This window comes from Henckelia pumila, chromosome 1 (genome assembly GCF_033568475.1).
Source record: "Henckelia pumila isolate YLH828 chromosome 1, ASM3356847v2, whole genome shotgun sequence".
NCBI classification, from domain to species: domain Eukaryota; kingdom Viridiplantae; phylum Streptophyta; class Magnoliopsida; order Lamiales; family Gesneriaceae; genus Henckelia; species Henckelia pumila.
The window spans coordinates 88,081,122-88,095,480 of record NC_133120.1 but is presented as its reverse complement, the minus strand read 5'-3'; the positions used below and the strand labels follow the sequence as shown (position 1 = coordinate 88,095,480).

The 14,359-nt window shown below is 34.5% G+C and overlaps 1 protein-coding gene across 2 annotated transcripts; it reads right to left on the bottom strand.

The window, feature by feature from the left end:
- Positions 1–290: 290 nt before the first annotated feature.
- LOC140886938 (acetolactate synthase small subunit 1, chloroplastic-like) lies at positions 291–6,447 on the bottom strand. Of its 2 annotated transcripts, none has more exons than XM_073293883.1 (12): positions 6,156–6,447; positions 4,889–5,102; positions 4,516–4,599; positions 4,322–4,390; positions 3,915–3,998; positions 3,684–3,836; positions 2,848–2,934; positions 2,539–2,643; positions 2,308–2,430; positions 1,528–1,680; positions 996–1,061; positions 291–667 (listed from the first exon to the last, which is right to left on the bottom strand). In XM_073293883.1, exons 1-12 carry the CDS (start codon positions 6,380–6,382, stop codon positions 584–586), a joined length of 1,449 nt encoding a protein of 482 aa, XP_073149984.1. In that variant the 5' UTR covers positions 6,383–6,447; the 3' UTR covers positions 291–583. The 2 variants fall into 2 exon arrangements, with proteins under 2 accessions (XP_073149984.1, XP_073149994.1); XM_073293893.1 differs by having other exon boundaries at positions 4,889–5,024.
- Between the last annotated feature and the right edge of the window lie 7,912 nt (positions 6,448–14,359).

Below are 14,359 nucleotides of genomic sequence, written 5' to 3'. Positions count from 1 at the left end.
TTTGATCTTGTCCTTCGGTTACTGGTTTAACCGGAGGGCATGAGTCCATGACCCACGTCCGTGTTGAAATTTAATTTACCACATTCAAGATTTTTAACCTTTTGGAACATCTAATTTAATTTGGACAATACCTAGAAACTAAGAGGACTTTAACAAAAAAACAAATTGCATCTTGTGCTACCCATTTTGTGGTAATTGTCAAAAGATGGTAGATTAACGCACAAACTTGTAGTTAATAGTCTAAAACATAAACACGAGTGTTAAAAGCAAAGCCTAATTTTACTATATTGAAATTTATCTACCAAGAGCTTATCAATTTGTAACGAAAAAGATTTTGTGCTCAAATCACAACAAATACATGATGGTTTATAGGATCAAGATGTTGAGATCGAGTTATATCGGGTGTGCAAGTGCACAAAACGAAAATGCAAAACATTTCATGACTTTAAAAAACACAATCCGTCTCTTTAGGATTGACTCACGTTTCGACAGGCTTTATTTGTTCCACGTATGTACAAGTGCGCCAAGTCTATATCGAGCAAGTGTGCATCCAAAAACACAGCAGACGTCAAGAACTCTGAAATTACACTGGGTAAGAGTATCCTCGGAGATACTTTGAATCGACCCCGGACTCCCGTACCAGTGCCACTCGACCGGTTCGAGCCACCTACAAAATTGGGAGCAAATTTAGTTTGGTTAGTACAATTTGGGTAAGAAGTTTCTCTCTAAAACTTGCATGTAGGAATGAAATAGATGTTTAATTTCAGGCCAGTCTATCAAGCAAAAAAGTTTATCCTAATCCTCGCACCAGAGAACTTTAATTTAGTAAAAAAACATTTACTTCATTGGCATACAAAGTAAAAATCAATCTTAGAACCGTTCAGATGGCTTGTAATATTGGTCATCATGATGCAGTTCAACTAAACAAATACAGGAGCTACGCTACATGCAATCAAGTCTGCAAAATGGGCCTCGATCGAATAAAAGATATGCACCTCGCAAATTCCATATGGCTCCAACAATCTTTGCAAGGCAACCATCTTGTCAAGATCTCCAGTGAGCTGGAACAAAGAACAGGAAGAAACATTAACAGAATTACAGAAGAAGTAAAATTAAGCTGAAAAGTGAAAAGAACAAGAAATTTCAAACATAATCCATAAGACAGTTAACTTCCACGTTGTTCACAACTTTATGGATAAGTATTTGCTCTCAGCTATGAGTCAGGAATAGATATGACGAGGCTGGGTTTTGGAAATGAGTAAAGTAATACTCCTCATTTGCTGTCCAATGCAATTAAACAAGCTCCAGCAAGCTTCAGAAATTACCCCTCTTTGCACTCATTTTACGGCAAGAACTTTTAAGGGAGAATTATCCAGTAAGTGCCCAACAGCATCCTAAATATTACTGAGGCTTGATTTATCACTGATCCATTGGTGAATTCCAGTAAACAGCTAAAGATATCATATTCCTCATCATTAACATTAAATTATGGTAGACTGAGATGACAAGCTGACAAAAATCCTTTACCTCGAGGGTTATAGTGTGATCAGAGACATCAACAGCTTTGGCTCTAAATATACTAGCGATGTCAAGAACAGTACGTCGAGCAGTAGCATTCACCGCAATCTTTATCAACATCAATTCTCGTTCAGCAAAAGGCAAATGTGTGATATCTCGAACCTGAAATTACAAATTTTATGATCAAGTCATTTGTTGGAAGCAAGCTTGATTAAGGAAAACAGAAACAGGGCAGTTCTCAACTTTGTTACGGAGCAACCATCATGCTACTAACCAGACTAACAGATCCAAGGGAAATATACATATAATGCACACAATTACATGGAGAAATTTATGGAAGCACAAAACATTTTTATAGGACAAAAAGACAGCATGAATTTTAAAAGAACAAATATCTAAACGACCAAAACAATAAACCAAATAAAAAAGTTGTGGCTCCAAATGGACATTTTAGCAAATGGCGAACATGAAAGCCCATGAATTTTAAAAGAACAAATATCTAAACGACCAAAACAATAAACCAAATAAAAAAGTTGTGGCTCCAAATGGACATTTTAGCAAATGGCGAACATGAAAGCCCATAACTGATTGAGTAAGAAAACAAAACTCCATCAATAACACTACTGCACTAGAAAAGCAGGCAAACCAGCCTTTTAGATTTAAAAAGAGATTATCATCCATCTAACACTACATTGACAGCAACATTCAAACCATTGCCGCAATCAGAATAACTAAAAAAATGCATTTCCACTAAAAACTTGCAATTCACCACCTATCCAATGCTCTCACCTCGTGTACATCTACTAATTTATAAAGTTGTTGTACCAACTTGCAAATTGACTCGTCTGTACCAGGAACAACAGTGGTAATGCGAGATATCCCCTCAACTTCAGCATGACCAACAGCTAAACTCTAGAAATAAGAAACCAATGCGAGAATAAGACAGAAATAACCATCAATAAGACAAATCTTAAAGAACAAAAGATCTAACTCTGAAGAAAATTTTAAATTACATAGCACCTGAATATTATATCCTCTTCGGGAAAAAACCCCTGTAACATTGTTAAGAACTCCAGGAACATCATTGACGAGCATGGAGAGAGTGTGTGAGCGAAGCCCACTAGTCTGCAAGTTTCAAGTGAAAAAGTTAAGCAGCTGCAGGTACCAAAAAGATCGCTTTTACCTCAACTCATTCAAATTAATGAAGATTTGTATCTTTCATATCCATATGTCTGTTAAGGTGTTTGTATGTTTCACGGGGAATAAACGCTGACCAAAAATCAGAATGGGAAACAAATGTCAAACACAAAGATTATGATAATTTCTTACATCTTCATCATTCAGTACTCCCCAATGAGCATCAAGTACTTGATTGACAAAAAAGTCACCAGAAGCATCCACAGGGTAAACATCTCCCTTCAAAACAATAGACAGAGAAGGTAGGCCTTTAGTTCGAGAATAGCAAAACGAATTAAGCTCTTGAGTATTAAAAAATGGTTAAACACTACCGAGTCACGTCTGTAGAAAAAATCTATATTGTTAAACCAGATGGCCATCTTTTAAGTTTTTTTATTCCCAATATAAGTTCGAAGGAATATTAAAGCAGAAAATCATATGATTTATGAAACATCAATTCTATGTAATAAGGGCATACCACAATACCGAAAACAATGGCAATAATCCAAAATCTGGAATGTGAAAATCATAGACATAGCCCCACCGCCATATAAACAAGTGGATTTAGCTAAAGACTCCCATAATTTGAGCATTTTTCAAGTTAAGTTAGTTCTTCCCACAGTTTTGATATAGAAAAGAATGAGATGGTTTCTACAAGGTTCCTTCTTAGGTTACCAAAAAAATATCTACCGGGAAGGCTTTGGTAAAACCAAATTGGTGGTAAATTTAATATAGCGAACTTTCTTATATATTTCCAAAACAACCGTGTCGGCACATACTACTATCCTAGCCATAAGACAATAAATTTTTATATGATCGGGCATAAACTTGATGGAAACTCCTTCCAATCAACCAAGTCTTATTTTCAAAATCCATGAAACTCGATTGGATACTCATGTCAGATCTCAAAGCCCGTAGTAGAAGGCGAGTTAACATCAAAACAACATCAGCGGACAGAATGGACACAGAGAATTAGTAAACTAGCATACCTTTACAGATGTATCGGATTCTACGTTTGGAATTTTCTCTATAGTCTTCAAAACAGTATCAACTTGCCTTGCATCTTCGAGATCTGGATACGAAGCGGCAGAGAACCTCCAAAAAGGAGCAGATTCCCCCATATTTTCTCTTCTCAAGGCAATCTAAATTCGAAACCACGGACATCAGATCACATCAAGCAGAAAAGCAAACATTTTCTCTCTGTTATTCATTTTGTTCACCTTTCCTGTCCTGGCAATCTCTATTATTCCAAAGTTTCTCAGGTTTCTTTCGACAGCGACCATCTTCCCAGGATCTCCAGTTACCTACGTCGAGAATTTGATAACATTCCAATCATACATGTTAGCGTATCTCAAAAACACTGTCACAAGAATAATAGCAAATTCTACCAAGAGCATTTGATTGATGATAAGACATTAAAATCCGGCACCAAAAAGAAAATTATAGACAAAAATAAACCTGGGCCCTGATCTATCCATTAAACTATGTCAGATATAACATAAAGCAAAACAAGAAATTTTAAAACAACTCCACCAAATAGGTTGGTGCACATAGTTGGCAGCTTACGCTACTGTCATTCTGCTACATGATAAATGCGATAGATATACTTCTCTGAAATAGAAATCACCTCAATCGTCAATGCATGATCCGAGATGTCCACAATTTTTGCCCTGAATATGTCCACCAACCACATGACCTGGAATAGAAAATAAAGAAACACATAAAATTTGTCGATCACACACAGAAACGAGATGGCTGTGAGATTACTCAATTATCAACAAGAATTAAAGTAGTACAGAAATTTCAACCTAGTATAACTACCTCTGCTCGATATTTTGGATCCGAGTTGATTTTAATCAGCATCAATTCCCGTTCCACTTGGGGTACCTTTGAGATATCTTCAACCTGTTATCTTCATAAGAATTAGAAATCAAATGGAAGAAGAATTTCTAATAAATGTAGATCTTTAAAAAGTGTTTATGATGAATATGGCAGCCTTATTTGAAACTTGACATAAAAAGATCAAGAATTCACTTAACAGAAGACAGCAGTAATCAATAAGATATTAAATGAAGTCAGGAAAAAGATAGTTAGTCCAGTGCCACCTGAACATCCGGTCAAGATTGACTTGTATGGTAGCATGAAGGGCATGTCAAATGAAAAATATCATGGAAGATTAAGAAAAGATCACGACCTTCAATACATTCACGAGCTTTTGAAGTTGTTCCATAACTTGTTGTAGAACCTTTTCAGTCCCAGATACTACTACTGTGAAGAGAGCCTTGTCCTTGTTTAGCCCAACTGCAAGGGATTCGATATTGTATCCTCTCCTAGCAAAAACTCCAGCAATACGATTGATCATTCCACTTTCATCACCAACAAACACTGAAATTGTGTGACGTTTTACCCTGAATATGCGTCTCTGATAGTCAGTTTACAGTTTAGTCATGTGAAAAAAAAGCATCTAAGAAAACATGATGATTTCATGCAGAAGACTTGATGACATATGAAAAAGAATCCAAGAAAACATGATGATTTCATGCAGAAGAGTTGATGACCGCAAGGGGCAAACAAATGAAAACAAGTACATAAAACTCCACCTCTTCCAGACGAAAATAATCAAATAATGTTTAATTTGACACGACTATATTCTGAGAATCATAAAGAGAACAAGAGAGTCCTTTAATACGAAGATATAGACCGGATAGATAAGCTGTAACTTAAAAAATGTTTAAATGAGTTCAACTTTTTTAAGAGTTTTAAGTTTTAAAAAAAAAAAACAGAAGCGATTTTGGGATAAATTTCGTAAAAGTGCTTTTGCTTTTTACTTATAGGTAGGATTTTGGAGAGCTTCTAGGAATCACTTCTCAGCTTTTTTTTAACAAAAATTTCAAAATTTACAAAATTTTATTAAGAAAAAGCTGAGAAGTGCTTCCTAAAAGCTCTCTCAAATACTACCTTAAAATATCATTGGAAACAAAAGCCCAAAAGTTATAAATACTAGTACTAGCTTCTAAAAAAAACTTTTTAAAGTGTTTTTTAATACTACTTTTGTAACTGTACACTACAATTTTTAAGAAAAGTGTATTTTTAAACCAAACAGGCTCATAATATTGCTCTCAAGAGTCAACTTCCTCCTCTAGCAACAAAGTATCAACTTCCTTCGAGCCAACGTTAATCTCTTCTCAAAGGAAACAGTTATTGTAGTCCTACCAATATAAACACATTTTAACTTCACAGAACGCCACAATCATAGTTTTGTGACGGCATATATTCGAATGCATCCCATGATTTGACGCCATTTATCTAAATCTATCTACTTTCTGCTCGTAGCAAAAGATAGGCAACAACGAATGCAGCAGTTAGTGACGGGTTACCACTAACCAATTCGTTTCTATAATCTCAAATCGAACAGATGAAAAAAAAAAGTTGGGAACAGAGATTAGAAATAACCATAATACCTTGGTCTGGAGGTGGAATTGGTGGCAGTGGGAGTATCCGAAACGGAGAGAACGGCGTCGCTGTGCTGCTTATGATCGTCATTTGCACTCAGAGCACACACTGCGAATCTCCTTTGGCGAATTGAGGATTTCACATAGCTTAAATTGATGCTGTTGCTTTTGGGAATGGGATCATTCGGCACCGCGGATGAACGTAGTTGGGTCGAATGTGCTGACACGGCCGCCATGAAAGTGTTGGCTGAAGAACAAGCTCCGTCGGTAGGTTTAAACTTCTCAGACAGTCAACGATAACGTCAAATTATTTGATTGTTTGAATGTTAATAAAATAAAATATTTTTTATGCCTTATTAATTTCTTCTTTTTTTTCTGTAATGACTTATTTTATTTTATTTTTTTGAAATAACGACTTATTAAGTTCAGTTCAAGTAAATTACATCCAACTCATAGTAATATTATATTATTGAGAAACACTTCTGTGAATCGGTATCATCTGTGAGACGAGTCAATCCTACATATATATATATATATATATATATATATATATATATATATATATAATACGTAATATTTTTGGCATAAAATGTAATATTTTTTAATGGATAACTCATATAAAATACTCGTCTAAAAAAAATGACCCTTGAAACCGTCTCATAAAATTTTTTATCTATATTATTATGGTTTGCGACCCTACGTCATTCAAATCCAACTCATAATAATTATATATATCATATGTAGTTTACTATGACATATTGCATATATCAACATAACATTCTCGCGTATCATTATCAATATCATTCTTATAATATATATATATATGTATTTTTTTGCATGCATCAAAAAAACATTCTCGCATATCATTATCAATATCCTTCATATTATATATATATATATATATATTTGGAACAATATGTGTGTGTGTGTCTTACATATTAACTTATTAAGTGTGAAAGGTTGGTATTTTTTTTTTATGAAGAAAACTTGTAACGTTTATTAATGAATAGAATTGTCTGTGTACTGAAAAAAAAATTTTTGTCTATCGTTGCAATATTAACTAACCAAGACAGAAAACTCTATGGCGCCCAAATAAAGGTTTGGGGGAGGAACAAGTGAATTTCACAAGAAAGTGATCTACAACATTAGTCGTTATCCTTACATGAGAAATATAAATAATATCTAATGCATAACTCATTAAAATAATCTTTGACGCATATCATCCAGCATAACTCAAAAATCTCGAAGGTCCTGTGCAGGGGCAGAGGCACGTTATTGAGTGGGGCTTCCCCCCACCCCCCTCGGCACAACTTTTTTTTTTTTTAGGTTTATTATATATGTGTATATAATATGTGTTGTAATTTTGTTATTATTTCATCAAAAAAATTTACATAATTATTTATAATCTCAAAATAGTAATATATTTTTTATTTATTTGAATTAATTTTATAAAACTGAGAAACATAATATATGTAATGTCGATCTCAATTTTTTCATGCAATATTTGGTATTTAATTTAATTTTTTCTTTTCTTCTCTCCATCTTGTTTAAAGGCTACAAAATAAAAGGTGTTTTTTTATTTTATTTTTTTACTCTCTTGAAAGATATTAAATTTTTGTGAGACATTTTTTTAAAAAAAATTCCATTGTCATTAATGTTTTATTACGGGTTTTTTAAAATAACTTTATTTGTTTCATTTATTTCTAATATGTACTCGAGAGGATTCTTAGTATTTTGAAATATATTGATTATTTTATTTTTTAAATGTGTAATTATATTATAAATATAGTCATAATTATGCTTCATAATATAATGAAAGGTGAAATTATTAATGATTGTTTGCTGGTGTATATTGATAATCAAATTTTCGAAAAGCTGATATAGTTCACTTGTAGTTGTAGACGATATTCGTGATTTGCAAAGAGAATATTTAAATTCTAATAGATTCGAGAAATAATGATATATTTATATATTTTTATGATGAATGTTGATGTAATATTTGATATTAATATAATATATTTAAAATTTTATTGTTATATATAATAAATATTTGATCTTTCTCGAGTTTGATATTGGACTTGGGGCTGTAAACGAGCCGAGCCGAACCGAGCTGAACTATAACAAAATTTCAGTATTTGAGTTCGAGCTCGAGTTCGAATTGAGATATTCGAAGTTCGGTTCAAAGCTCGAAATTTTTTTAATTTTCGGCTCGAGTTTGATTCGATAGAGAGTTCGAGTTTGATTCGAAAATAACGAGCTACTCGCGAATTTTCGATAAATTTATTATATTTTATATATATATATATTAAATAAAGGCTCGCGAGCTTTTGGACAATATATTTTCGGCTCGAGTTCAGCTCGACTAATAGTTCAAACATGTTCGAGTTCGGCTCGAGTTTGAAAAATTCGAATCCAAATCGAATATTTTTTTCTAGCCGGATCGAAAAGTTCGCGAGCCGGCTTGGTTCATTTACAACCCTAATTGGCCCCCCCTCGTATCTACTTCTAGCTCCACCCCTGGTCCTGTGACAACTTGCACTGCCTAAATAGAACCAAAAGTAACAGTTAATTGTTGAAGTTTTTTTTTTTTTTTTTTGTAAACATGGATGATTTTGAGTCCGATCTTTGAATAATGCATCCAAAAGCCACTAGAATCTTGCCTTCATGATTACGAATCACACCTCCTAAACCACATCAATTGTCTTCATCGCGAAAACTGACATCTACGTCCAATCTAAGTTGGTCAGGTGGCGGTGAAATCCACTTGTTCGAAACGGGTTTGTAAATGGGGTGCGATTATTCAAGCTTTCCCTTGTAGCTTGTCTGCAAAAAGAGAGAAACGAGTTTGGATATAATGTTGATTCCGATTGAGTCTTAGGGTTTCTGAAATAATGTAAAAAGTCATTGGTTTGGTTGTACATAGACATTCTAGATTGACTTTTGGTTTCCTTATTTGGGTTTCTGAAATAGTGTAAAAAGTCATTGGTTCAGTTGTACATAGACATCGTAATCTAGACTTTTGATTTTCTTATTTTAAAATATGACGCTTTCATTTTCTGGGACAAACTCTGCTCTTTTTCTGTCGTCCCACCTGTCTTCGATAGATTATCTTTCCGTTGAGGCAACTTCGTCGAACCTTTCCTTGACGTATTTCTGGCACCGCAATTTTGAATCAGATGAGAGATTTCAACCAAAATAATAGAAGTCTCATTTGTATAGTATATTAGCAGTGAATTATGAATAAGTTAACAAAAAAAAGACAGAATTAGTGGCTCAACTCCACATATTCTTCTACAGTCAAAGGAAATCGAGATGAAAAGAGAAGAATGAGATCGGTTGAATTTATTTTGAAAATTGGACTATGACTATGATTGATATATTGGCCTTGCCAACTACCGAAAGTTAGTCTATATACTCACTTAGATATATAGATATTTATTACTTCTATAAGAATTATTAAATTCAATTTTTTTAAAAAGTAAATTTAATAATAAAGACCAATTCATAATAATTACAATTTTGAATGAACGTGGAAAAAGATCCAATTAATTCGAAAGATTTTGAATAAGAAGAGAGATTTTAAGAAATGACATCGTATCCGAGAATCAACAAATTCGACTCCGCATTGTTCGTTGGTGAGGACCATTATGAAACTGCGCAAAGAATTAAACAAACTTTAAAACGTTATAAAGAATTTCAGGACATTATATCCATCATTAATATTTTTACCTACCCAATCGTAAAATCCTGCCAAAAAAAGATCATTAAATTCAAGAAGAAAGTATAATTACAAGCCACATGTTTAGGTTTTCTAAGAAATCGGATGCATTTGTGGGATCAAGTCTTACATCTCTGGACTCGCTGTTGTATACAATCCGACATCTTTTATCCCAAATCATCCAAGTCTAACAGATGAATTCCTCTAAGTCCTCTCTTCTTGTATTCTCTGTACAACAAAAAAACTTTTTAATAATTTTGTGTACGTTTAATAGTCACATCACTTTTTTCAAAAAATAAAATATATAGTCAATATGATTTAATTATATATAATTAAAAATATTCAGATCATCTCGGATCAACCCGACCTCGGATTGACTCGAAATCAACCCAAACCCGAACTCAATTACTTTTATCGAACCAGGTTTCGGGTCTAATCCGGTTTAACCTCATTCCACAGCCGAAACTTAATATTTTTCAACCGATTGAGTTCAATTTTGAAACCCAAACCCTTGATATTCCACTGCCAAGAAAAAGAAAGAGAGAGTAGAAAGCCCTTTCAAAAACTGTGTATTTAATGGATCACAGGCCTACAAAAGGACAAAGAGATTCAAAAGTTTGGGTGGCCATTTTTCTTTCCCAAATTGCCCTCGCCAAACATCAGTAAAGTGGAGACCTGTGGGGGGTACCCTTCCTACTACGGTTCATCATGGAATCCGACATCTCCGAAACCGGACCGCAAGCCGCTCTCAAACCGGACCGGATTCTGGACAGGTTGCTCCGTTTCTTCCTCACGATTTCTGTAGTTGCTGTGCTGGAGAGATTCAGGCACCCCACAAGCGCGGCGGCGCAGCCGCTGCTGGAACCGGACTCCGTCTTCACCGAGGTAACACCCAGAAATTTTAATACGTAAATCCGCATGCATAATTAGGAGAAATTAATTTTAAAATAAGGGTTAAATGAATTTATGTGTTATTATGTGATTTATATGCATGATTTAAGTTATTTTAGCATTTAACCCAAAATTAGTGATTTTCGTGATTTATGGAAATTAATTGTTTTGATCGCGTAGACGGGACCGTGGACGGACGAGATACCGAAATATTTAGCCAAAAATATTTTATGAGTTTATGAGCCTTAAAAATATTATTTTTAGATATTTTGTCAAGAAAATTTTAGTATTTAATTATATGTTTATTTAAGAATTTATTTTTGGCCAAAATAAGTCATTTTAATGATTTTTATTAATATTTAAAAATTCCTTAAGTCTAAATTTCGGGATTTGAGTTTTGTATCAGATTTCTTTTATTATTAGGAGTTTTAAATAAAGTTTTTTTTAGTATATTATCTAAATACTATTTATGTTAATTATTAACCTATTATTTTTTTTAAAACTAAAAACCTAAACCTACCCTACACCCCAACCCCATCAGCCGACATCTTCCTTCTCCCACCCCATTCTCACGATTCCAGTAGATTTCAACAGCCTCCATAACCAAAACTTGGAGATTTTTGGTTTGGTTTAAAGATCCGTTCGTCCCGGACATCGTACATGCATCAAGCATCTTATTTCAATCGAAAACTCGGTGAAAGGCATGTCTTTTTCCTTTGTTTGAACACCATATAAGCTAATTAACGTTTTTGGTCAGATTTTGGTGTGTTGGTGTTGCTCTAATTCTGAATGCATGCACGACTCATTGAATTTTCTTTCGGCTATGGTGTTTTTCCCTTGGTTGTTGCATGTGGTTCACGTTTTATGTCATGGGGTTGGGTGAGCTGCTGGTACACGGTTCAGAAGGATGCCTTAGGGTCCCTATGCTGGGTTTGGCTTGATGGTTAAGGCTAGATAAGGGCTGGTTTCGAGCTGTATCAGGTTAGGGTCCATGGGAGTGCAGATTTAGGGTTGTTAGGAAGAGGGGTCGGCTGGCCCATGCATGGCCATGAACCAGCCGACCAGTTGCGGGGTTAGGACCGGCAGGACCCTGGGAAGGTCCTGCTGGCGGCGCTCCGGCCGGCCATGGCCGGAGCAAGGCGGCAGCAGCCCTGGAAGGGCTGCTGCTCGCGCAGAAAAAGGGAAGAGAAGGGGGTCACGGGTTGGGGAAGGGTTTTGGGCTGGGCTGGGGCTGGGTCGGGTCTGGGCGGTCCGGGTCGGGTCCGGGGTGTCTAGGGTCGGGTCAGTAGAGTCCGGGTCCGGGTTAGGTGGGCCGGGCTCGGGTATTTTTATTTTCTAATGAATTAAGAGATTAATTGGTTTTGGGCTTTTAAAATTAGTTAGAAAATTATTTGGGCCTCCAAATAATTTTATTTGGGCTTTTTAAATTATTTTTAAGTTAGCCCAATAATTTTTATGGGCTCGTGGGCCCATAGAAATTTTTGGGCCAGTCAGTGATTTTATTGGGCCAGTCCATGAGTTTATATGAGTTAATTAGTTAATGGGCCTAAATATTTTTATTTAAGCCCAATAATATTTAAGTATTTTATTTTAGTAAAATTATAATTTTTAAAATTAATTATTTAATTATGGGCTTTAAGTTAGTTATCAGGCTTTAAGTCAGTTAAGGGGTTTAGTAGAGAGACCAGCAGTCTGGACCAACCCATGAAAAATAAATAAGTCCGGAATATATATTTAATTATTTTTATGCATGAAGTCTATTTTAAGTATATTATGAAAAATTAATTAAATATATATTACGGACAAATTTTCAGTGCATGCATCCATGAAATTTATTATGAATATTATTATGTAAATGATGAGCAATAAAATATTTTGTGGAAATTGAAGTATGTGTGACATAGGGGTGGTTTTCCACCATATGATTCGGTAGTTTTACTACCATAGGGTGGTTATCCACCATATGATTCGGTAGTTTACTACCATAGGAGGTGATTTATCACCGCCATCGTACGTTGGTTTATGAGACTGATCAGTCGACACATGAGCGTCACACTTATGGATAGGACCATCTACAGGTTTTTAAATGTATTGCTCAATTATGTTATATATGATGAATGAAGTTATGATATATGTAAGATTTATGATTCAGCATTTATGTTATGAAAATATTTCCATGCATGCTCATGTACAGGTATATGTATTAGTATTTATGTGATGCATTATTTTTAACCTTGTTATAAAGGATTAGACATGTTGAGCCCCTAGACTCACTACGCTTATATGGTGCAGGTGAGCATGATGAATTTGATGTAGCTCCTACCGGTGGTGAGGACGTATGAGATCACGGAGCAGTGGACCCCGTGACCGTCGCAGTTTTAGTTTATGATGATTGAATATTGAAAACATGTTTTATTTTAGTATTATTCCGCATATTATATTTTTCAGTACCATTATTTATGATTTTAAATGATGCATGAAATATTTTTAAGAATTTATTTATTTAATATTTTCTTTAGATTATTTAATACTTAACATTTTATTTTATATACATATATGTATGGGCATGTATGTATAATAGTATTATTTAAAAAAAAAAAATAAAAAATTTCCGCATTTAGAAGTAGAGGGCGTTTCAGTCCGGTTCCAGGACCGAGTCGGGCGTCATTCGGCCCTCGTCTAAACCCATTTCAGGCAAAGCAAGAAATTCACATTTTCGAAGATACATGGAAAGCTTGCCACCAGATTCCAGCACATGTCTCAGCTGAACCAAAACAAGAACCAAGCAAAATTGTGTATATAAATAAAAGGATAAATTAAAGTAAGCCAACGAATGGTTGATCGAGATATCAAGTTCTTGAAAATCGAAAAAAAAACTTAACCAGGTATTGCGAATTTCGAGGAACCCTGAGCAAATTCTACAGGAAAAAAAAGGGAAGAAATTAATCAAAAAACCTTGCAAGAGACGGAGCAGAAGAGATATGATTCTTGCAGATTTCTGTCGCAGGTGATGCAGATTGTATTTCACAATTGAACATACTCTGACTATTCCATTGCTTATAACTAAGATATTCGATGTGAGTAGCATTATTTGATAGATTTTCAAACAAGTGAAGTTACAAGATTGTATTTCACAATATTTAATATATTGTCAACTCCAGCATTAAATCATTTGAGACATGAGAAATCAAAACGTGCGTAACCAAAAGGTCACCTCGTATCAAATATCCACAATTATATTGGAAAGTTGTCAAAACGTGCATAATTAGAAAGGCATTCGTATCCACAACGGTGTTGGAAAGTTTTTTGGTATTTCATTGGACCAATTAATTCCAAATATATAGCCATAACCCATGAGAGCAACGTTAGTGAATACCACATATCGTTAAAATTTTAGTTAATTTCGAATGATTAAAATTAAATTATTTCATACGATCATGATAGAGTGATGAACGAGACAACCATCAATAAAGTCAATCTTTGTCATTGGTTGCAACTTTGAAATGCTACAATTATGAATCTTCTCAACACGCCATAATTTTGTTGGTCAATCAAATGATCGATAATAAAAAAAACCATAAAAATGAACAACGGATGAAGGTAT